General features: G+C 37.6%; 1 protein-coding gene across 12 annotated transcripts in view; it reads left to right on the top strand.

Annotated features, from left to right (window-relative positions):
• Positions 1–25,999, top strand: part of tns1a (tensin 1a) — a 138,820-nt gene that overhangs the window by 58,906 nt on the left and 53,915 nt on the right. For all 12 annotated transcript variants that reach the window (XM_038280960.1, XM_038280953.1, XM_038280949.1 and 9 more), the window contains 8 exons: positions 9,989–10,027; positions 12,586–12,627; positions 19,599–19,648; positions 22,141–22,312; positions 22,397–22,447; positions 22,580–22,702; positions 23,745–23,809; positions 24,267–24,350. In XM_038280960.1, the coding sequence (XP_038136888.1) occupies positions 9,989–10,027; positions 12,586–12,627; positions 19,599–19,648; positions 22,141–22,312; positions 22,397–22,447; positions 22,580–22,702; positions 23,745–23,809; positions 24,267–24,350 (626 nt within the window). The remainder of the gene's footprint in view (positions 1–9,988; positions 10,028–12,585; positions 12,628–19,598; positions 19,649–22,140; positions 22,313–22,396; positions 22,448–22,579; positions 22,703–23,744; positions 23,810–24,266; positions 24,351–25,999) is intronic.

The raw sequence follows: 25,999 nt of genomic DNA, 5'->3' as shown, positions 1-25,999 counted from the left end.
TCCAGCCCAGGAGACCCACAGCGCTCTCTGCTGGAGACAGATGGTGGATCTCCAGATCCCAACAGTAACCCCAGTCACTAACAGAAAACAGAAAACAGAAGAGGATCCTCGGCGCCCTCTGGTGGGCAAGCCTCAGGATCCCAACACTAGGTGCAAATCTTCAAATTCTGAGACCTCAAAAATAGCTGAAAACAGCTCTATGTGTGTGGATCAGTCATAACTAAGTCATCAGTCCAGAAAGGGTTACAAATCCATTTCTAAAGCTTTTTGAAACCAGAGCTAGAGGTATTATTCACCGATGAAGAAAACATGGAACGGTGATGAAAATTCCCAAAATTAAAACCAAAATTACTCTGACAGTAAAGACTTCACAAAAGACTCAAGAGCAACATCCAGAAAACTGAAGAGTTGCCTCAGTTAAGGTCAGAGTTCAATCCCCCCATCATTAGAGGATAATGGCTATAAGGGCTGTGTTCCAATAAAAACCAATGTTGAAAAAAAAATGTCTAAATTTTTCTATCTTGATAATGCCCAAACATTTGGGGAGATTGGGCCGGGGCTGTTTTGCTGCTTCACGACCTTGAAGACTGATAAATAGAAAAATGAATTCTGCCTCGATCTGACAACCTAAGGAAAACTAGGGCTATGGTGCAGGACATGGATTCTAAGAACAAGTCTAACGAAGAAAACTTCATCTGAATCCCACTGAGATGCTTTCTTATGACCTTTAAAAGGTTGATTATGCTTAAAAACTGTTCAGTGTGGCCGAATTACAATTCTGCAAAGATGAATGGGCCCTCATTCCTTCATAGCACCGTGAGTAAAAGATTCGATGTACTCAACATGAACGCTTGACTGACATGAACATTGATGCTAAGGGTAAGGTGACCACGTCTCTGAAATAGAATCTGGGAACATTTCCAGCTCGTAGACAAAAAGAAAGACATATCATCAGAATTAGGACGTTAAACTGAGACAGTGATGCTTTCATCCATTTTTACATATTTATTCATATTTAAACAACAAAAATTAAGTGTAAAATCCAGGAATGTGCCTCTCCTATTTCCTAAAATTGATAAAATGAATCAATCGATAGTGTTTATTGGTGCCATCTGGTCACACAGTCTTCTCTGTCTTCTTCCCTCCATCATCTAGTTGCAGACTTCTACCGGCTCTCTTTTTTATTCTTCTAAGTAGATTTTTCTTCCCTCTCTTAAACTGATATTTCTATCAGTGTTCCTATTTTAATACCATCAAAACCCCGTAACAACAGATTATTAACAAAAAAAAATTAGGGGATAATTCTTATATATTCCCCAAAACAAAGACCATCTATTTAAATTATTGAATGCAAACTATTGGTATTTCGAACATACCATAAAGCAAATTTTTCATCTCTATCAAAATGTTTATTTTATGCAGTCACAACTTCCTAGAGCGGATCTCACAACTTCAAAACAAACTTCTTATCTCAGGCATGGATTAATAGAAGCTGAGTTTGGAGGTAGAAAACCAACCAATTTTGTATGATCCTAATTACCCCAATTACTAAGATGCACATCGAAAAGAAATGTTTGGGCAGAAACGTGTAATTGATGCTGATGGTGAGTTTTAATTATGTCATTATGTCATCATAAATTAAGCGTCATTTTCTGCATGTTTTGCTCCTATGAATTTAATAATAATGATGTCGCTCTTGAGCACTGAGGAAGTCGGAGCGGAGCAAGACGGGAAGAACCATGGAGGCTTTAGACTTTGCTTTTTGCAGGCGGTCTGGAGCGGAGCGGTTATGGAGGACACGCTTGGACTGGTAATCTGTGATAAGGGGCATTTGCCCAGTGGGCCGGTCCTAATTTCAGCCTGCGAGGGCCGTCCCTCCTTAAATCATACCGGCCCCAACACTTATTCTCCAGCCGAGGCACCTACCTGTGACAGTAAATAACTCAAGGAGCTCAAGAAGTAATACAATGTTACCTGCTTATATGATGCACGCAGAATATATAGCCCTTCCTTGTCATGCACATCGTTGTGACGGTTGGCATATGGTGTAAATTTCTATTTCTTCAAACTGTAAAATCCTTGCAACAAACCAAATTATGATTAAACTAAAATGCTCTCTTTATACCAAACTACGATGTTCTTATATTTGACAAATTTATGTTAGAATATTTTGTATCTGATGGCTGTTTCCCATCTTACTTGAATTGTTGCCAGGTTGGGATGTTTCCAAGTCTGGCCTTGTAAATGGCCTAAGAGATCAAAAGACTTTGCATCAAATTGGGCCAGATTTCGTATATCCAGGTGGTTTATGAACATTTTTTGGGCCGGAAAACGTGAGTCAGTGACAACTGGCAACCCTGCTGAGTGGGTGTCTGGCTGGCTTCGTGCACGTGTTAATAACCAAAGCCAGTAAAACCACATTATAGACGTCTTGGTGATGGTTGTCATGTGATGCTTGAAGATAGATCGGTTAATCCACAATATGCATTCGTATTGTGTTTCACATTTGAGACGCACGCGTTTGACTGATATTTCTGCCTCGTTCATAAAACTGTAAAGTCGGGGACATTTCCGGGGACAGGAAATCCCGGAAATCGGGAATGTCTGGTGACTGTAGCTAAGGGTAGCTGGCTATTACCTTTGTCACTTAATCCCATTGCCTTGACTTTGAAAGAAAGTAGACCTGTCTACTCTTGTTTCGACAATAAGGAAAATGTTAAAAAAGTCTTCAAAAATCAGGGCTCTTTCAATCTTTTTCTTCTTCGTCCCATTCTCCTATTATTTCTGAGATTTAACATTCTAGAGCGAACCCTGCAACAGCAACAACTTGATGGCCGATGCATTTATTTTGCACGTCCGCATGTCCTGGGTGTGATTGCTTCTCATCTTGTTACTCTGCTGCTGATAACTTTGATTACAAAGTCAATGAGCTCTTTGTTTTCCAACAGCAAACAATTACAGCAACTTCCTTCCTGGCTGCGCCTGCTATCTGCTGATAGCTCAATTTCATCCCTGTGGTGTCTAAAACAGGGAAACTGGGTACTATAGGCTCCCACTTAACTCTGTTTCCTTCTATGAACTTTCCCTGTGTATGTTTGCCTGTATGTACTAAAGTAAATACAATCAGATGGAAGTGATAGGTTGCCATCGAGTGCCTGTTTAGGCTGCGCAATCAGTGATTTTCAGCACAGAGGGTGATCCAGACTAATAGGAGCCACTTACTTGTCATGGGTACTATTAGAAACTTTTTCTGACATCCAAATTGGCCTGTGATGCCCTGACTGCTATTAAAAGATGCTTCGTGTTGCATTGCAACATCAGGCAAATCAACACCCTGCTAATTTTGAAGTGAAAGTAAAATTAGGGTACAAGTGATACTGTTCCTAGCAACAGGGTTTGGCTTGTGACTTTACTGGAGTAGTGGGGTCCTGTTTGTTGGAAAGGCATGCACAGCTCTTTACAGAAAACATGCTGTACAATAAGACAAGCAAATGATGGTGGTTTTCAGAAGAGAGTGAAAAACAAGGTTTGCTTTTAAAAACCATAACTATGGTATAAACCAGGCAGGTTGGAATATATTTTTTCTTACATAAATGAGTCATTAACAGGTTAAGCAACTGAGGTGATTCCTGCTTTACATTAGTATTTGAATATTTGCTGCATATTTTCTAATGTCAAACACATTTATGGTTTTGGTTACTAATGAACAATATTAAAGCAATGTCTCTAAACAGTAAAATCATCTACCAAAATGTTTTTTTTATATATAAATATTTTGTGCATTTTGTGTTTCCACAGACAGATGTTCTTAGCTCCTGAGCTAGCTGCTGTTATTAGCTTCTGTTCCTAACTTCTGTCCAAAGCTCCTGTCACAACTGCTGTTCCTAGCTCCTGCCCTTAGCTCCTTTTCCTAGCTCTTGTCCCTAGCTTGTCCCTAGCTTCTGCCCATAGCTCCTGATTACTCCTGTTACTACCTCCTATTTATGTCCCATTGTTTGAAAGTGCTTCCTCAGTAAGTTATCTTACTTCTGTTTTTTTTTCAAGAGAGCCTGGCTGCAGACCTGCACTGTCAGGACTTAGACCTGCGCTGTCAGGACTTAGACCTGCACTGTCAGGACTTAGACCTGCACTGTCAGGACTCAGACCTGCGCTGTCAGGACTTAGACCTGCACTGTCAGGACTTAGACCTGCACTATCAGGACTCAGACCTGCACTGTCAGGAGTTAGACCTGCACTTTAGGACTCAGACCTGCACTGTCAGGACTCAGACCTGCACAGTCAGGACTTAGACCTGCATTGTCAGGACTCAGACCTGCACAGCCAGGACTTAGACCTGCACTGTCAGGACTCAGACCTGCACAGTCAGGACTTAGACCTGCACTGTCAGGACTCAGACCTGCACTGTCAGGACTCAGACCTGAACTGTCAGGACTCAGACCTGCACTGTCAGGACTTAGACTTGCACTGTCAGGACTTAGACCTGCACTATCAGGACTCAGACCTGCACTGTCAGGAGTTAGACCTGCACTTTAGGACTCAGACCTGCACTGTCAGGACTCAGACCTACACAGTCAGGACTTAGACCTGCACTGTCAGGACTCAGACCTGCACTGTCAGGACTCAGACCTGAACTGTCAGGACTTAGACCTGCACTGTCAGGAGTTAGACCTACACTGTCAGGACTTAGACCTGCACTATCAGGACTCAGACCTGCACTGTCAGGAGTTAGACCTGCACTTTAGGACTCAGACCTGCACTGTCAGGACTCAGACCTGCACAGTCAGGACTTAGACCTGCACTGTCAGGACTCAGACCTGCACAGTCAGGACTTAGACCTGCACTGTCAGGATTCAGACCTGCACAGTCAGGACTTAGACCTGCACTGTCAGGACTCAGACCTGCACTGTCAGGACTCAGACCTGAACTGTCAGGACTTAGACCTGCACTGTCAGGAGTTAGACCTACACTGTCAGGACTCAGACCTGCACAGTCAGGACTTAGACCTGCACAGTCAGGACTCAGACCTGCACTGTCAGGACTCAGACCTAAACTGTCAGGACTTAGACCTGCACTGTCAGGACTTAGACCTGCACTGTCAGGACTCAGACTTGCACTGTCAGGACTCAGACCTGCACTGTCAGGAGTTAGACCTACACTGTCAGGACTCAGACCTGCACTGTCAGGACTCAGACCTGCACTGTCAGGACTCAGACCTGCACTGTCACGACTTAGACCTGCACTGTCAGGAGTTAGACCTACACTGTCAGGACTCAGACCTGCACAGTCAGGACTTAGACCTGCATTGTCAGGACTCAGACCTGCACTGTCAGGACTCAGACCTGAACTGTCAGGACTTAGACCTGCACTGTCAGGACTTAGACCTGCACTGTCAGGACTCAGACTTGCACTGTCAGGACTCAGACCTGCACTGTCAGGAGTTAGACCTACACTGTCAGGACTCAGACCTGCACTGTCAGGACTCAGACCTGCACTGTCAGGACTCAGACCTGCACTGTCACGACTTAGACCTGCACTGTCAGGAGTTAGACCTACACTGTCAGGACTCAGACCTGCACAGTCAGGACTTAGACCTGCACTGTCAGGAGTTAGACCTGCACTGTCAGGACTCAGACCTGCACAGTCAGGACTTAGACCTGCACTGTCAGGAGTTAGACCTGCACTGTCAGGACTCAGACTTGCACAGTCAGGACTTAGACCTGCATAGTAAGGACCCTTCATTGCAGATCTGCAAAATGTTGTCTCCTGTTCTTTCAGGACTGGAAGTTTATTCCGGAAGGAATATTTGAACCCTTTGGAGTAGTGTGCAGCACGTGTTTGCTGCTGGATTAGAGTTTATGAGAGTGTTAAACTGAGCGCAAATTATACAGTAAGCAAAAGTCCTTACAGTACAGCCAACATTCATTGTCGTTTATATGTCTTATTGACCAAATTGTCAGGACCTCAGAACCTTGGACCCAATATTCAAACGGACAGATCAGGATGATTTTCAACAGGCTATATTTTAAAAAACCAACAAACAAACACGGCGAGTGGCTGGTCGTCAGGACGGATAACCGGATTCTCGGCAGAGAGGGCAGAAACAGGTCATTGACTGGATTGTCAGGTTGATAGCGACTAGGAGCAAAAAGTCACTGACTTCGTTCGAAGTACAGTCCGATCCCAGAGAACGGGAGGAATCCGGGGGGGAGTTTGCCCACTGCTTACAGCCGTAGCCGCTTCCAGAACTCTGGGTAATGATGAGCTGACACCAGCTGAACGCCAAGGAAGCAAGAGTGTCTGTGAGGAAATATCCAGAGACAAGGTTGAATCTGAACCAGGTTGACAGACCAGGAGATCAGAGAGCCAAAGAGGTACCGAAGGGGAATCAGTCAGTAACAAAGTCCAAGTTCGGTACACCAGCAGAATCCGGGAAGACAGTTCAAAAACAAAAACTGATCAAAAGCAGACAAGGGCAAACTCGAATATCCAGAAGCAGAAACAAAGTCAAAATCAGAATCACAAAAAAACTCACTTGATAGCAAGAGTTACTCTCGCAAACAGCTCGAATAATTTGGTGCTGATGGTAGGCAAGCAAACAAAATAAACGGCTGAGGGAACAAGGCGGAAACAATTGGTGTTTATCAGCCGCCAGACCAATTAGACAGGTGAGCAGGAGCAAATGAAAAAGCCAACCATCAGCGTCAAGACCATGACATAAATGGCCTTTTCCCTCCAGTCATGGAAAATACCAAGACTTATTTGAGGCTTCGAAGCATCCGATGCAGGTCCAGCAGATTCCATAACAGTTTCTCTCCCACTGCCATTAGACTGCTGAATGTTGTATAAAATCGGTTATTTTATTTATAAAAAAAAAAATGTTAGAACTGTAAATACATTTTTTATGTATTTATTACTGTTTTCAAGGCTGCACTTTAAAAAAAGAAAATTGTCTGGAACAGTTTTAAATGAAAATGCAAAATAAATCAAATCTGTCTATGTCTAATTTCTATGTAGCACATATCTATTATTCCAGATAAGAGACGATGGGGAGCAATATTGAGCGTGTAGATAAGTTTCCAGCATAACAATAATTGTTTGTGAAAGGAAGCTAGCTCCATGGGGAATTTATCGACTCTAGTTTTTAATTTAGAAAGGCTTTGAATCAACTTCGCTTTTACTTTGAAAGTCTTTGAATAAACTGCTATCAGCACAGGAGACCTCACAGTGCAGCTCTGCAGCCAGTGCAGATCCTGGTTCTATAGGGTGACCAAACGTCCGTATTTCCCGGGACATATCCGTATTTCACGTCCTGTCCCGGGCGTCCCGGGTTTTTTTTAGAAAGTGAGGAAATGTCCTGATTTCACTGCGCATGACGCATGACGCATGATGAAAGACGTGACGTAATCCCTGAGCCGTGTCAGTGCGGGCAGCCCTGTTCTTAATCAGAGGCTCTGTTTGAAAACCTGGGCTTCATCCTCCAAGGACGCGGTCTACCTAGACTGGATCCTTCTAAGTCCTTGAAAATAAGGAGGCCAGAAGAGTTTTGGCTGTAAATTCGAACAGGTCCTCCCTTCAGCGGGTTTTACCGCCGTATGCTCTGTTGCTTAGCAACCGTGAAAGTTGACACACAAAGCAGGAAAAGAATGAATACCAAGGTTTTCAAAACTGTTTGTTTATTTATTTATTTTTTAAAAAGTTCAAGTGAACAAAGACTTCACTCACAAGAATCCAGAGTGGAATAAAGGTTCCAACCACCGGGAGCAGGAACAAATCAAATCAAATGTAATGATAGAAACCTTAGTCAGTTAAATAACCTGCAGCTGTCATTCTGCACATCTCTGATGTTGCTGCTATTTTCAAATATCCATTACTGGAAAAATGTCCATAGCTGCATATTGGTTATTAATATTCCAGTTTTATATTGTTAAAACACTTTACAGAATTTTATTTTTTATCTTTTAACTCTTCCCTATTATGTTATTCTTTTTTCTAAGGTCCTCATTTGTGTGACCATTTTCAATAATCTTTCTGCTGCTGTAAATCTGCCCATTGTGGGACAATAAAGGGATTTTCTATTCTATTCTATAAAAGGGGTAGAGAGATATAAGTAAATCTAAACAATGTATCTACAAAATGTATCTGCAAAATCTCTAATATTTAACAAAAAACAAATACTTAGTTAAGCATATTGTGCAAAACAACAATAAAAAAATTAAACTCCTATCAGATTTATAGTTCCCACTCTGCAGATTTATTAGAATCTGTCCTTAAATTCCAGCAAACCCATTTACACAGTAACAGATAAAAACCTTTAGATAAATCAAACACTACCGCCACATATCTGACTCTATAACCATTAAAAAAACTAGTAACAAGTAACTCTTCTAACTTCCTGTAGTGCCCTTGCTACAAGCTAATCTAAGAGGAAGGTTTCAAATGCTTATTAAAATGTTTTTTCTCTCTAATGCCATAGCTTTTACCCTAACTTCGCTTCCAAGGTTTCAAATTATGTATTTTGCTGCAACCTCTCCAATTTTTTCTAATCATGTCTTTAAGAGTAGCTCACAGGTTGATATTTGGTTCCTGATTTTTTTTTTCTCTCAGTCTATATTGATGTTAGCTTCAGTGGCGGTTCTACACCAAATGTTCCAGGGGGGCCGGGGGTTGGGGGGTCAAAGGGGCACAGAAATGGATGAAGCAAAAAAACTGGGCTAGGTATTCAAATATATTAAAAGCTGCATGAAGTGAAATTTCTTCAATCAGGTTTAATTAAAATAATATGTCTTCTAACTGAAAATATTTATTTTTGCCTCAAAAATGTTCATTTGGATTATCGTTAAAATCAAAATAAAAGTCCCTTAGCATAGTTAAAAGGCAACTCAAGAAATTGCAGCTATATAAATATATAAAAAAAAAGATCAAATAAAGCTATTATTTGGAATATTAGGTCAAGATACATTCATAATTTAGGAATGTTATATATTTTTAACTTAATTTAAGTTAAAATTATAGTTTTCTATAAAATCAGAATTAGAACTCAATACAAACTGATAAATTCAGCTGTAAAGGTTAGATTTATTTATTTTTTTCAAAAAAAAAACAACAGATGAAAACTGGGATCCTATCTCTGAAGCTATCACCTTAATTTAAATAACAGTAAAACAGAATTTTTTAAAGAAAAAAAAAATTTAAATCGATCCAAAAAGGACCTATCAGAAACCATGTATGCTCCAGCACATATCATCATCAGAATTTCTCTTAGTATTATGTCTTTAGTACAGGGGCCACAACAGGGGCCAGGACTAGATCTAAAGGGGCACTGGCCCCGGTAGGCCCCTGTCTAGAACCGCTAATGGTTAGCTTGCTCACTTTTTCTCTCTCTCTAAATTATTCCTGTGACTTTTGCATCTACTTTAGCATATTTAGTTACTTTAACACAACTGTTTTATGATAGAATGTTAGGACATGAAACAATTGTGTTACAGTAACTAAATATGCTTAAATATTTACTTGGTTTCACTAAGTCTTGCTATTTATTAATATCTCTGCACGTATTATTCCCTGATATCTTATAGACAAAATGGTTTTACCAATTTTCCGATTTTTTTTTAAATCTCTTGTAGTTAAGTGTTACTTAAACATAGTGCAACATTTTTTCCAATATAAAAGCATGTATTATAGACACATTAACAGCCTTTAAGTGATCTATTATTTTGTGTAAAACAAGCTGAAGTGGAGAACTTCAAGCAGCTGGTTCTGCTTTTGCCTTACCTACTTACTTACCTTCAATCAATAGCTTCTAAAATGAGACTGCAGTGTTGTAATATGAAGTAAAATTAAGGAAAGAATATGGTTGATATGAAAATAGAGAAGTGGACCGATCCTGTGTTAGGTTTACTTTTCACATTGTTTTTTTTTCTGCAACTTTCTTTTTCATGACCCTTATCATATGCTCTGTTTAATTGCATGTTTATCTTCTCACTTTCAGGTCACTACATCATGTCAGACAGCATCCAATTCTGAGCCGGTGAGTACTCGGAGTAAATGCATGCATTCTGTCCAATAATAGTCTTTGGGGAAAATGCAAATGGTTTCTGGTCTTTGAAATCCTCTGCTTAAATTATGGGGGTCCTTTCTGAAATTGTGGCAAGGCTTAAATGGGTTAAAGGTCAGCAGGTGCAACTGTTAGCTTAGAGATGATGAGAGCTTATTATAGATTTAGACAGAGATTAAGTTAAAGAAACTATTATGGTGGCAGAGGAGTGCAAATGTAATGAAAATGCTCAGTAAATACAAAAAGTTCTGCAAAGACAAAAAAACGCTAGCAAAGCCAAAAAGAGGTCAAAACACAAACTGCATGCAAAGGAATACTGTAATGCTGCAGTTAAAAAAAATGTCAAGTAGAAAATTGTATTTGCTTAAATTTTGTGATTGGCTCTACAGGAATCCCTCACACTGAGCATGCAAGCAAAAAGGAGCATAGATCACTGATCCACTATCTATGTTAGAGAAGCAGTAAACTAGCTCTACAAGTGCCTCTGTGTGGCCGCTCACACTGAGCCTAGTTCTGCTGGAGGTTTCTTCCTGTTAAAAGGGAGTTTTTCCTCTCCACTGTCGCTACAAGCATGCTTAGTGTGAGGGATTGTATTGGAGTCAATGAGTCGATGCAATCAACTAGTTTTCCTTAGATAGAAAACTTTGAATCAATTTGACTGTATGATCTGGTTGAACTGTAAAGTGCCTTGAGATGACTTGTCCTGTGAACTGGCGCTATATAAATAAACTGAATTGAATTGTGTAGGAAAGAAACAGTTAAATAGATCAGATGTGAGCCCGTTTTCATCAAATTGGATGCAAGAAAGAACATGCAGTTTGTCACAGTAAAAGCTAAGCCTATAGCTATGTCAAAGAGAGAGACGATAACAAACATTGAAAAGCAGTAAAAAGCAATTTCAATAGTTGGAGATGTTGATAGCGGCAGCCCAGATGATGGTTTGATCCAGGACTGAGTCACAGCTACGCACAACCAGATGAAGCTACAGTACAATGACAAGAAAAAGCAGAGAGGACAAAGGTAGAAGTTAAACTATCAAATAATACAGAATAGAAGTAGAATAAAGCAGAGTGATGAAAGGGCTCCCTATGTCCTCCAGCAGTCTAAGCCTATAGCAGCACAACTATAGAGATAGCTCAGGATAACCTGAGCCACTCTAACTATTTTAAGCCTAATCTTAAAAGTAGACAGGGTGTCTGCCTCGCACTGGTATTAGCAGTTAGTTGTAGGAAAGTTTGTGGGTTTAAAAGTGGAAGAAAAAAATTCACTGTTTCCCTTAGTACCCATTTACAAAAGGGTTACGGCTATGGCTGTAAGGGTTGTGTTGGGGGGGAAACTGTGCCAAACTAAAAAAAGAAAAACTATAGTAACTGCATAATATTTAATGCAGAGCTAAGATAGCTAATATTAGAAACTGCACAGCTTCTACTGCTGTTTTGGCAATACAGCAGAGATGAAACTGTGGCATTTGCTCAGCTCTCTGTCTTTTGGTTAGTATGTTGTCAGGCAGTAAAATGTTTATCAGCTAGTTTTCCATTACTCTAAATGGTAATTCATGGTGCTTATATAGCACAGGAAATGAACCTGATAACTAAAAGATTTCCCATTCTTCTTTTAGAAGTTCTACAAACCACTAGTAAACCTGTAGATTAAGAGCGAAGTGCTGTCTTAGGAAGATAAGGAACCATTAGATCCCTGATGTAAGATGGAGCTTGGTTATTGACTGTTTTGGAATAACTCCTCTCGTTTATGTTAACCCTAACAAGAGAAACTCACGTTAATGATTCCAGCACATTCCTAAATGTCTGTATCCAAGTTTGAAACTCTGACGATACATAAACACTCAAGGACATACTTGAAATTTCTTACATAATTTACTGATGGTTTCTTTATATTTTAACGTCTTCCTATCTGTTGGTATGATTTATAACACATAGAAAACATTTTCTAAACATAAAAAGTGTTTAAAGTTTCCAATATTTTTCATTTAGTCAGTGTCTCTGATTGAACCTTAACGAAAAGCTGCGAGACAAGGACAAATCGGCTTTAGCCAAAGTGATTATTCCAGTTGTTTAGGGCTGGCTGCTTTTATAGGGCAGAATAGGATTCATGCACTGTGGCACAAAGACTTTAGTCTTCCTTTTAATCTTCCTTTTAATGAGATTGAAATAGAAGTTTTCATTTCCTTCCATTAAAAATCTAAGCCTAGTAAATGGTCAACTGTTATTAGAAGTCAAGTAGATTAATCAGTGTTCCAATTTGAAAGGTTTGTCCTGCCTATTATCTTTAGGATTAATTATGCGTTTAACTAGTATATTTCAAAAAGTGTCCTGATTTTTTAGCTTAAAGTGTTTTGAAAGACAAGTAGCTCATGGAGTGACTGCATCTGACAGACGAGGCATTTAAAAATACAGGATCAGTAGAACAACTCTCTAACTACCGTCCATAAATTTCATACCTTTTAACCTCTCTTTTACCTCATTGTGAAAGAAAACCACTGACCTTCCAATTCCCCCTTTCTTTCTCTGCAGCCTCCCACTCCGCAGCTGCCGTTAAAGCATGTAGATACACCGGTAAGTATCTGTCCACTCATAAATTCCACTGTTATTGTTGGAAATGTGCTTTGTGGTAACCGAGTTCATGGGAAATACAGTTTAGAACTTGTTGTTTTAAACTCAGATTAAAGACCAAAAGAAGAGATACGGCCACGTTGATACTGTTTGGATTACTTTTATTGATGATGTATGAGTCTGTTAAACCCTAATAATTCCTGCTTCTTACGTGTTAGGGCTGATGTTTTTCCCAAGCAGTTTATCTAATTAGGACAGTTCTGTCAGATATACAGTTATCATGTTCATTATGTACATAACAGAGATTTGGAAATGATATGGCGGAACAGCCAGAGTGGAACTTTTCTTAAGAGCGAGTTCTCTGTGCCTTTATCTGGAAGACTGAGTAATACTGTAGTTTTAGTCGGAGCCATAGATTCAAACATTTTTAAAATGTGTATGATGTAATGATGTGACACGTGATGATGTGGCAGGAAGAGATGGAGCTGTATAAAATGCTTCATTAATGTTGATTCATGGCCGACTTCATGGAGAAGGGAGCCTGGTTGGTAAGCACTGTCTTCTGTAACTAAACAAACTCTCTGGTCTGAGTAAGATTACAATTTATATCATGTTATGTCATGGTTATTTAATATATATACATTATGAAGTGTTTAAAGATGTGTTTTAAAGATTTTGTCCCGAGTGATCTCTTCTCAGGAAAAGAACTGTGAAGAGAAAGTTTCAAGGTGTAAACGCACAGGTTTACTTTACAACACATAGCTTGAATGTTTTCAATTTAGCACAGCAGAGGTTACTTTATAAAGAGCTGGAACATCTAGTAAGGGGATTACAAAATGTAAGGGACAAAAACTAAAACTCAAGCTATATTATAGTGCCAAAGAATCAGCCTTGATGAATACAGAGGTTGCTACAGGTAGGGGTTCTCCTTTAGGTCCCTTGAGCTCCAGGTGGTCACATCATGGTATTTTAAATTCTTAAACTTAACTGTTACCCCTCCAGGTCAAGGGGATCAGGGGGTGATAGCATAAAAAGTGAGTGCAGGGGTAAAAGGAGGACATTTAAAAGGATTTATTAGAAAAAGCAAGGTTCCCGCATACAATGCACCTGACAGAAATGACAAATCCAGCCTGGTTCTCTCAAAAACAACACTCTAGATTGAACTAGAAAACAAACAAGAGCTAAACCACACTGGTAAGAAGAGCATGGTGGGTCAGAAATTACAAAATAATGTGCAGCTGCCCATTCTTCTAAAGAACCAAATCAAAGGGGTGGTCTGCTGTACAAAGCCTCTCCCAAAAGCTACCCAACTGAAAGAATGACTCCAGAAGTGATTTATAGGGTGCAGGCGGGTCCCATCATCCACTACTTCTCTTAGTGATTCAGCTGGTCCAATCAGGTTCCTTAGCACCGTCCAGGCAGCCAATCAACTGACTGAGCTCTCACACCTGAATCTGCATGAAAGAAAAGACTGCTAGGCCAGGTACTGTTGCTTTAACTATTTAAAGGGAGCTAGAATTGTAAGAACTTCATTTAGCTAAATGCCAAAACAGTAAGAGAGATTCAAAAACGATTTGAAACCACAGATTTCTAAATAGATTTTCTTGGTATAAGAGTATAAGAGATGCCTTTAAAATGTGCGCATCATTCAACAAGCTTCTTGAAGTACTTTGCTGGAGTTTTTCACCGAGTCCTCATGACAGAGCTGCAATAACTGCTTTTTGAGTAATGGCTTCTTCTTGCTGAGCGGCCTTTCAGTGCATATTGATATAACAACTCACTTCAAAATTACATTTTTTTTTGCTTAGCCATATTACAGGCATTCTAAGACAATTTACTGCACATTTGTTGCAGTTTTGCTTTTGTGTCTAAGCTGTCTATTTGGTGCACTCCTCGGGTCCAGCCAGTTGGAGTTGGTCTAGGTGAGGGATCCTCAAATCTGGTCCTCGAGGTTTGGCATTCTGCATGTTTAAGACGTGTGTTTAAGAAGTGTCTCTGCTTCAAAACACGAGTCAAATAATCAGGTATTGGGCAGGGCTTTGAAGAAGTTGACTGCATACTGAGGAGGTAATTCAGCCATTTGATTTCGATGTAGAAGAGGATACACTTCTAAACGGGACAGGACCTTAATGACCAGAAGAGAGGAACCCAGGTCTAGATACAGACCCTATATCCGGCAACTACTTTTTTCATCTTTGAATTTATATAAAAATGTTTTTCTCTTTTAGTTGTATGTTCACTTTTCATTGTACTTGTATGTTATGTAATGCATGATCTAAAGAAAGACACAATGGAAATACAGATAAACATAGTGTGATCATATTTTGCCACACCGCTCAGATGATGCTGTCAGACAAGCAATTGTGAAGACTACAGCTGCAGGTTCAGCTAGCAGCAAACACCCTCATGTGGGAGGTCCAACAATCTGGGCATATTGTTTGAGCAAACAATTATTGTTTCTTTGATTTGTCCACCCTAACCCTATGTCTAGCCCTAACCCTAACCTACACAGGAGTAGGTATTTAAATGGAGAGAATACAAAGTACATCTAATTCTCTCTAAAAAGTCACGAAATATTTTTTCATGACTTTTTTGAGAGAATTACATGTACTTAATAAGTTTCGGATAAAAAGTACTTCATTATTTTTAGTGACCTGGATGAACATCCAATTGGACCTGGATGAATATCTGCTTGCACTGGGTAAATGAGTGATTCTTGATAATGGTACAGATTGTGCTTCCAGTCCAGATCCAGTAACATCATTATTAGCTAAAACCAGGAAGTAAAGAGTACTAATTAAGGATGCAGGGTTTCCTGAAAAGTAGCCAGTTTGCATACTTGAGTAGGCGAGAAACTACATGTGCATTAAAAGAAAGAGAGGGAGCATACATTCATGAGTGTGAAATATTGGGCCTCTTGGCCTTGAATTTGTACTTAAAACACGTTTAAAATGTACATGGAGAGTATTCTATGTGGGGCTGTTTTAAATAAAACTGCTGGTATGATTATTTATCACGCTTGGCAGAATTCTGACTCCATATTGCGGTGTTGAGAGTAGTATTGCGGTGTTGGCATGTAGTCCATGCCACGCTCCTAAATCACTTTTTTTTTTAAAAGAAAGTTACAAAACTTCTCTCTCATTATTTTAGCATTAACTAACCATAGTAATGTTGGAGGTCTTACCTGACCTCAAAGAGGAAATGGTTGTTCTGATTTCTCCACTTCCTCACAAATGGGACCTTTTAACAATTTTTTAATAATGTGTTGCAAATAACCCGCCAAAACTTCAGATCCAGAGTTCAGACATTCATCTTTACAAAGTTTCTAAACCCTGCAATAAAATGCATCCAGATATTAAACAATAATACACTCTGATGACATGACTGGAGGTGTTTGACTGATCTTTGACAGGATTAAATGTTTAAACACCATGACAAATGGGACTGAATATAAGCAGAGCTAATGTGTAAGGAGAAACTGTTTATTTAAAGCAGCAGACAGAAGAAAGAGACCATTTGGCGCTTTGATTGAATCCATCCCTGATTAAAAAAAAAGGGGGACTCATCATTTTCTTCCATGTTTTTCAAAGTAAAGCAAACAAAGAAAGCGCCACTGATGTCTTGCATCCCGCACCTTACCACACTTCTTTTCTCACGACTCAGCGTTTGGGTCAGATGTTGCCCAAATAATTAGATAAGCGATGACTCACAGAATCACAGATGGGCCCTTTCTACACCAGCCTGTATGAACACTGATACAAAGCTCTGCACAAAGAAAGTAGAGCAGAATATGGCCAGAAAAAGGCTCAGCAATTATCTTCTTTCTGCAGTCTAAAAGTCGAATCATTAGCTACAAGAGCACAGAAGTAGTAAAATAGATTTTCCTCTACAAAGAAATTTGTTTAAATCATTCTAAAAAAGAAAGCATTTTTAACAGATATGTTTGCTTTGTAATTCAAGGTATCATACGCTTGCAGCGTGTTACTAAAGGAGGGAGTTTTGTCCTTTTTTGCAGGATGCTGAAATGCCATGACTGTAGCTGACTCATGGGGGGATTGGGGGGGCCTGTTCAGGCCAGATTAACTAGAAGTTGGCAGAAAGGAAAAACTGAATGAACTCCAAACATCATAAAGGAAAATGTAGCATATCAGACATGCAAAAACATAGTTTTTTCTCTTAAAAATGTGTTTTTCTTCCACAGTTTTCTGCATTTTAATCATAAATCATAATTAATATAGACTTGGTGAGAACATCTACTGTACAAAAACAGCTGAGAAACAGCGAATGCGAGGAATACAGAAATGATCCAAGCAGGAGAAGACTACATTTTCTTGCAAGCAAAGAACAACTTAATTTTGAGACTAAATAAATGTATCTAAAAATAAAACCTGTTTTTGATAAAGAAAAAAAAATCTATACAACAGTATCTTTGCTGTTTGTCTTGAATACATTTTTCAACTTACTTATTTTTCATATTTGATTTATTTTTATTTTAGTTGTTTTATGTTTTTTTTTTTTCCACAGGTTCTATATTTTGAAATTAAACTTTTTTCTTTTTCAGATTGAGTTTAACAAATTGCATTTCTTTTTGGTTGCTTTCAATTGGAGAGGTGAAACACATTTCTATGGGTTAGCATGGATGTTAGCAACAGTATTCTGTTGGTTAAGACAAAGTGTCAGTGTTTTATATATATATATATATATATAAAGTAAGTCGTTGTTTTAAAAAAAAGCAAGAAAAATTGTTCAGATTTGAAAAACTTTCAAAAAAGTTTGAAAGATTTAAAATTCAAAATATATATATATATATATATATATATATAAATGAAATTTCAAATAATGTAATAGCATTTAAATCTTTAAAAGAATAAATTAAATATAATTAAATAAAATATGAGAAAACAGTAAAGTTACTCTTAAAATATTTTTTAATTAAGAAGTTTTATTCCTGGCCTGCATCTTTTAATGTAAATTCAGAAAATTAAATGTCTTTTTTTTTTTTTTTTATCTGCAAAGCATTTTCTTTGCTTGCAACAATGTCAAAAATCCCTCCATGTATGATGATGAATCATATCATAAATTTGAAGAATTACATATTTTTCACTTGAGACTGTAAAAGTACTGAAAGCTCGAGTTTCTTTTAAGTCAGATTTAAAAACCCATTTCTTTAGAGCTGCATTTGACTGTTAAACTGTAAACTGAGGTATTATTAGTTTAAATTTGTGGTTGACCTGTTTTGTTAGCTGCACTTCCTGCTTTTCTCACGTTTATCCTTTTATACTTTGATTATGTTTCATTTTTCTTCTATTATATTGTTTCGTTCATGAATTGACTAGATTTCAGGAGGGTCTAAATCAACATGGAGAGACTTACACAGAGAAAAGCTGCTATTAGAAAAGTTTTATTCAATTCAATTGAAATTTTTACAGATAACACACATTGTTAAAAATATTTCTATTTAAGCAAAACCAGCTGATTGTCTCGACTCTCTGCAATCCCTCTCACCGAGCATGCGTGGAGTGACAGTGGAGAGGAAAACTCCCTTTAAGAGGAAGAAACCTCCAGCAGAACCAGTCACAGTGTAAGCAGCTGAGGTTGAATGGGGTTCAAGGAGCAAGAAGCAGATAAAGACATAAACTGTAAAACTGGCCCAGAATTCAGGCACACGGACTGAAGTGATTTATTATAGCGTTTATTGACTGCTTGACGAATCTGCGACTCAGCAGCTAGGACAAAAAGGCCGGAATCTCTGTAGAGGGCAAAACACAGGTTAGTGACCACACAGCTCTGACAGAGGGGAATTATGAGCATGTGAGTCACTAACCTGGTTAAAATGTTCAGTCCGAGCCCAGAGGAAGGAGTGGAATCCAGTCGGATGACTTTCCGCAGCATGCGGCGAACGCTGTCCAGAGAGTTCCAGCGGCCAAAACAAGTCATAAGTGCCAAGATCATCACATAAATGAAACAGGTTTTTTGGCGCTCGGGCACCAGCAGAAGACTTAAATGCTGTGAATTTGCTTAAATGAGTAACCTAGGAAAAGGATTAGAGTAGTCTTCCCTTGGGGCTCGGACACTGGTGGAATAAGCTGGAGGGTCTGAGATAAGTCTGAGAATAAGTTTAGGACTCATAAAACAAGATTCACTTGCCAAAAGTCTGAAATGCAATTATTTTCATGGTTCTTGTGGGTAAGTTTCCTCAAACTTTTTAGGTTTAGAACCATAGTGGCATTAAATGTTTTCACGTTTTACAATCGCCACAGACCCCCAGCAGCTTAAACAGATTGACAATGTAGCGTGTCCTTGGACAAAAAAATGTATATTTGTCCATCCACTGTCCATTTGAATACCTTATTTTTACAGTTCACCTTCCTGTTTCTGAACAAGCCATCTTAAACGCTTCAACATTTAAGGGGCTAGCTAGCTTTAGGCTAGCTTCAGACTCACCCACTTTTCATTTTACAGTACAGACCAACTGTAGGTCTAACGTGATTGGAAGAGGTTTTAAAGAGCACCTCAAGAGCCATGGCCGTGCCTGTGCAATTCTCGTTTGAGCGAAACAATCATACATTCATGTTACCAATTGCTGAATTGGTTTAAATCAAGTAAAGCACTATGAATTGTCTTTTAACTGAATTGTGCTTTACAAATAAACTCTTTTTTTCAAATTTCAATTGACAAAACATGTTTTTTGCCTGCATCAATAATGGAAAAAATTCACCCCATATAAAATAAAAATATATAAATATAAAAAATGAGAATTAAAAAAGGTTGTATCTTTCTTTTAAAGCTTTTAGAATCTAATTATTTTCTTACCTTTTGTCAACATAGTGTTTATTTTTTTACTTAAAAATTATTCCTATGATTTCATCTGGATTCAAGGTTTTGGCCCTGTTCTTTAAACAGACTATTGAAGACTGAAGTTTGCTTATGTCTCTTTTCTTTTGCTCTCTTCTCTTTTATGTTGTGGCTCTTAGGGATCTACGAGGTCGTGCAAAAGTGTGGAGATTCGGAGAAAGCAGTCAGGGTAATTAATGTACATTCATAGTAAAATGATGTCGTATTCCCGCACCACTGCTTGAGCTCCGTTATAACAACAGAAGAAATAGTTTAATCATTATATTTTATAATATAGATCAAATTTTTAAACAACTATTTTGTTTTCAAAAGTTATCAGAACTCTTGTCAATTCCTAAACTGTTAATACCTTAATTATAGTATTTTGTCACCTGCTGCTGTAAGTATGACATAACACAGGGGCCTGTTTCATGTGCAAATTAAACATTTTGGACAAAGAATCACAAATTTACAGGGAATTTGTTTTTTTTTAAGTAGAGACCACGTCTTTAAGTAGAATTCACAAATTTACTAGTAAAAAAATCACAAATGTACAATAGAAAATCACAACTTTACATGACTATCCTAGTCTTTGGTTAGCTGAAGAGAACTGTCGAGCATTTTAGCAACAGAAAAAGCCTCATTAATCTTCTTGGCCCGTGCCTATCAGTTAATAAACCCCAAAGTGCTTTTTTTGTTGTTTTGCACTTTTGGTTAGTGGAATTGGGTGTGTAATTTCAGCAGAGGTCCTTTCAACACTCAACACTGGAATGTAAACAGTAGCATTTCCAACAAGAACATATCTAAGCTGTGGGAGTTTATATTTGATCAAGTGGATCTTTGTCATCCATTCCCCAGAGATATTTTAGACAATTCATCTCACAGCAGCTGTAAAAAAAAAAAAAGAAATAAAAAATTAACTCAGATCATTTTGTAAAGGAAAATACCCACTCTGATCTGAGGGTTGAGAATTAAATGTTTAGAAAATTGACAGTTTTTTTCATGGGATAAGTAGGGGGTGAAAATACTGCCAATAAAATGTATGAGTAGGTGTAAGTCAATAAAGGTAAAATGAAGATTTGTATTTGTTTCTTGTTGTCGACTACAACAAACATGTGACATCATGTGTTTCATCTGTGAGAAAACCGGTTTAGAATTTACAACTTTGTAAAACTACAAGTACAAATCACAAATTTGGATGTATGATTACAACTTTCACAAAATTTCAAGTACAATTTACAAATTTACAGGGACACATCACAAATTTACAAGGACGATTCACGAATTTAACAGAACAAATCACAAATTTACAAGAATGATTCAAAAATGTACAAGTACATATCACAAATTTACAAATACTATTGACAAATTTATAGGTATTATTCACAAATTTACATGTAAGATTCACAACTTTACAGGTATTATTCACAAACTAACAAGTACAAATCACAAATTTACAAGAACGATTCACAAATTTACAAGTGTATATCACAAATTTACAAGTAAGATTCACAAATTTAAAGGTATTATTCACAAATTTACAAGTATATATCACAAATTTACAAGTAAGTTTCACAAATTTAAAGGTATTATTCACAAATTTACAACTATATATCACAAATTTAAAGGTATTATTCACAAATTTACAAGTATATATCACAAATTTAAAGGTATTATTTACAAATTTACAACTATATATCACAAATTTAAAGGTATTATTCACAAAAAGTACAAATCACAAATTTACAAGAACGATTCACAAATTTACAATTACATATCACAAATTTACAAATACAATTGACAAATTTACATGCACGATTCACAACTTTACAAGTACAAATCAAAAATGTACAAGTACGATCCACACATTAACAGGTATTATTCACAAATTAACAAGTACAAATCACAAATTTAAAAGTATGATCTACAAATTTACAAGAACAAATCACAATTTTACAAGTACGATTCACAAATTTACAATTATGATTCACAAATTTACAGGTATGATTCACAAATCACAAATTTACAAGTACATACCAAAAATTCACCTCTTATGAAGCTGGTCATTGCTTACAAGGTGCTGGTGGTAAATAAAGCACAGGTTGCCATTAAAAAGTAATAATTTATAGTAAGTAATAGGGTCTAGGGTTTGGATCAGAAACCCAGAGTGGAGGCTATGGGGATTGAACCGGACACTTGCAGCCCTCTCAGATCACAAGCACACTGCAGTAGATGAAAATGGTGAAAACATGCCTTCAGTGCTTGTGTGGCGTAATGTTTAATTGACGGTTCTGTTTTTCATCTTCTTCCTCTTTTTCTCCCTTAAAAGCAGCTTTCAAAGAACTTTCAGTTTCACTGCCACCTGCAACTAGTAAGGAGTATGACAGCTTTGGCCTGGGTCATAGATTGGTATTTTTAAATATGTGATTTGTAACTGTACATTGGCAAAGTTTTGCCTTTGTAAATAGAATTTATAATCTTTTTAACATCATATGTCACTTGTATCTATAAATTGATAAGAAACAAAAAAATCTTAAGTGTATTGATTTACATTTAAAAATTAAGATACATATTCACTGATGGTTATTTCACCCCATGATTGAGCATTTTTCTATTGTATTACAACTTGTTCCAGTTCATCTATACTTTGGCTTTAAGTTCTGTTCCCACTGGATCTTCCAGGAGCCAGAGTGTGGTTCAGACCATGGAGGAGAGCTATGAGGTTGACTTGGTCTACATCACCGAGAGGATCATCTCCCTCTCTTTCCCCAATGCAACTGAAGAGCGCAGCTACATCAGCAACCTCAAAGAGGTGGCGGAAATGCTGCGGTCAAAGCATGGCGAACATTACCTGGTGAGCAAAATCAGGACCTGAAAGCATTCCACTGCTAGATAAAGAGCTTTAACATGATACTCTTTTCTCTCTTATCTTTCTCAGGTGCTCAACCTGAGTGAGCAGAGGAATGATTTAACCAAGTTAAACCACAAGGTGCAAACCCTTCTGCGGCTTTGGTTTTGTTTTTCTGTAACTAGAAGCCTCTCATATTTGGAGTGAAGGGAGACCATAAAAATTAGACATTAAACAGACTCCTGCTTTCTGAATAATAAAAATCCTCCTCAGGTTCTGGAGTTTGGCTGGCCGGATCACCACGCTCCAGCTTTGGACAAGATCTGCAGCATGTGTAAAGCCATTGACACGTGGCTCAGTGGAAATCAGCGCAATGTGGTGCTCCTGCACAACAAGGTGATGATTAAAGCTGAAGGGATACCTGTAAAAAAATATATAAAAATGAATCTGACAAGAAATCTGGAATAGTATTTTGTACTTGTAGAAATCTAGGTTAATTTTTCCTGTAGATATCAGGTTTTGGTACAATTAGTAAGTAGGCCTATAAACACAAAAAGAACTCCTGAAAATCCTGCAGCACACACCTCTTACACATGACATTTTGGGGACATCACTTCATTAATTGCTACCAGATTCAAAGCACACAAAACCAATGTGGTATAAAGGATTTTAAAATTTTAAATCTCACATTTCCGATAGGCTATTTACCAAATTTTCCTTAATTTTATGCATTTTTCTTTCTTAGATGAGGCCCTGCTAAAAAGCTATTGTGCTACGTGTATTTTTCATAGTAGCATCATCAGCTAGCTGATAGCAGTTTGGAACCGCAGTTACCAAATGTTTGGTTACATCTTTGTTTTTCTTCCTGTTATGTAAGGCTTTAACTCTGGTTTGGGTCGGCAAAACCGCCAAAAATAATCCTGTCTACCTTCAAATCAAAGCAGATTAGACAAAAAAAAAAAACCTGGGAATACGTCTTACTGGTTAGCACTTAGAAGCTAACTACCTTTTAATCACTTTAAAGAAAACACCAACCAAACTGTAAACAAATCCAATACAGGTATGCTTTTTAATACATATTTTACCACTTTTTGGAAATAGCAGTTTGAATTTGTCAACTACATCTTGTTTTTTCCCGCCAAAAACAAAAACATGATATTACCAATAATCTGCCAATAATCCAATTTCCTCTTATGTAGATTTTTCAAAAAATAATTTATTTCTGCTGCAACAAGTTTTAAAACAACCCAAACATCTTATAAGTAAAAGTTTAGTTTTATTTTATTTTTTTTCCAATTTTTTTTTATATTAAATCCTTTTGGGATTTTTAAGTCTCTTGCCTTTTCTTCTCCCATGGTTCATTAACAGTAAGCTGTGGTAAAATGTTTAGCATTTACCAAATTTAACTCGTTTTCTTGTTTTCTCTATTGTTTTGTAGGGAAATCGAGGTCGAACAGGCGTAGTGGTGGCTGCATACATGCACTACAGCAACATATCTGGCAGGTATAAACACATTTTGTAATAAAATGTGTTTAGCTTCTGAGATGCAGAAGATTTCAGGCTGTCGCTGTTGAAAAACTGAGTTCTTTTACACTCCAAATCCCACCTCCCATGGAGGGGTGCTGTGAGGACAGCAGTAAAAATCCTTTAAACTAAGGCCTTGAAAATTAAACACCCATGTGATATTTTAGCTTAGCAGTCCGTCCGAACTAGTTTATTTTCCTGGCATTGTGAGGGAAGAAAGTGCTCAGAAAATGTCATCCTTCTTTAACACAACCAGATGTTGTAGTACATTGGGAACCAGCCAGGAAATTTAAAGCCCAGGGTTATTTTTAAAGCTGTGAAGAGTTTTTTTTTTGGTATAATTATTATTTCTTTTAGCCCCTCTTATAGAAAGCTAACAGTTGTTGTAAAATGTCCATATAAAATGATAAAACCTGTCTGATTTGATTCCTAATAGTGCTGACCAGGCACTGGACAGGTTCGCAATGAGGCGTTTCTGCGAAGATAAAGCTCTTCCTGTGGGCCAGCCATCACAGAGAAGGTAAGGCCATTATTTTAGTAATTTTATCTATTCTAATCTTAAAAAAGATTAAAAAGATAACCGGAGTAAACTGTAAAATCATGAAATCATTTACTTAAAACCCGTCTGACAATATAAAGTCCGCTGAACATGTCAAAAAAGCAAAAGACCTTGGAACTGAAGACAATCAGAAACAGATAAGAAACAGAATCAAAGTTATTTATTTATAAGGAAAGAGTTTAAAGCCATTTTTTAGGCTTTGGGACTCCAGAATACCGGAATGAGAACCTTTATCCACTTCTGGAGAAAATGGGGAATATTGGGGAACTTCAACATGACTGACCAGTCAACAAATAAAGGAGAAAGAAAATCATAAGAACACAAAGAAAACAAGAAAGGGAATCAGTCACCAGACCAAACCTACTGCCAACTACAAAGACACCTAAAGGTGTCTTTACACTTAATGCAACCAGCACAAATGGAACAACTGATTACCTTTTATAGAAATATAGTCTAGATAAGTACTTGAAAAACTTTGTCGATAAAAATTAAATATTTAACTGGGAGCAACCAACAATCTACTTAACGCAGAAGCTACAGTAAATAATTTTAATGTATCTCTGAGGATTTTAAGTAATTTTTACTATTCATTTATTGAAAGTCTTTTACCCTTTTCTTTTATTTGTTGGTTTCATAGATTGTCTTTAAAGGACAAAAATAGCCTGAGGAGCATAGTTAAAAGCCAACACATTCGCATACTAACAAAGATGGCAAAAGTACTCACTTTCCGTACTTGAGTAAAAGTACAGATACTTGTGTTAAAAAATACTCTGCTAAAAGTGGAAGTACTGATTAAACTTCTTTACTCAAGTAAAAGTAACAAAGTACAGGCTTGTAAATAACTTAAAAGTATAAAAGTAAAAGTAGAAACCACTTTTTTCATGCCGTTGCCTACATTTTAAATGGATGTCTGCCAATAGGACTAGATCTCCATTGTGTTAATTTTCAATCATCTCGTCGTCCATACTACTATGCTAACGCCACCGCCACCAAGCTGCAATGATTTGCCGCCAATGAATACCGCCGAATCTGTCGATTCATCTTGTAGTGGTGCGTCAAATGCAACGTAGATTCCCATCCAATTAGATTGAATTTGGTATTGATGACGTGAAAAATAATAACGGTAACTCCATTGAAATGATTCAAAACTAAAGTAACGAGCCAATTTTTTTAAATGTAAGGAGTAGAAAGTACAGATATTTGTGTAAAAATAAGTAAGGAGTAGAAGTAAAAAGTCACTATAAAAATAAGTAGTAAAGTAAAGTAAAAATATCAGAAAAATCTACTTGAGTACAGTAACGAAGTATTTGTACTTCGTTACTTCCCATCTCTGCATACTAATGCTTGGTCTAAATCTCCTGAGCCCCCCATACTGACACAAATGGAGTACCCCTATCATCAGTATGTGACGCCCAGGGTAAATGGCAGGTTGTGGGCATTGTATCATGTGACACTAGTGATAGTAGTGTTTCTTAAAGTGAAGGGGTTAAGGTCAGGGTAAGGGACGGGTTAGGGGTAAGTTTTTACTTCAGAGCTCATGGAAGAATTTAGAAAGTTCATGAACCCAACATGTCAGTAAGTGAGGAGAGGGGTATCCCTGTTGTGTCAGT

The sequence above is a fragment of the Cyprinodon tularosa genome, unplaced genomic scaffold (genome assembly GCF_016077235.1).
Source record: "Cyprinodon tularosa strain WSP-4 unplaced genomic scaffold, ASM1607723v1 ctg166, whole genome shotgun sequence".
In the NCBI taxonomy this organism is placed as follows: Eukaryota; Metazoa; Chordata; class Actinopteri; order Cyprinodontiformes; family Cyprinodontidae; genus Cyprinodon; species Cyprinodon tularosa.
This window is presented reverse-complemented; position numbering and strand designations above follow the sequence as displayed.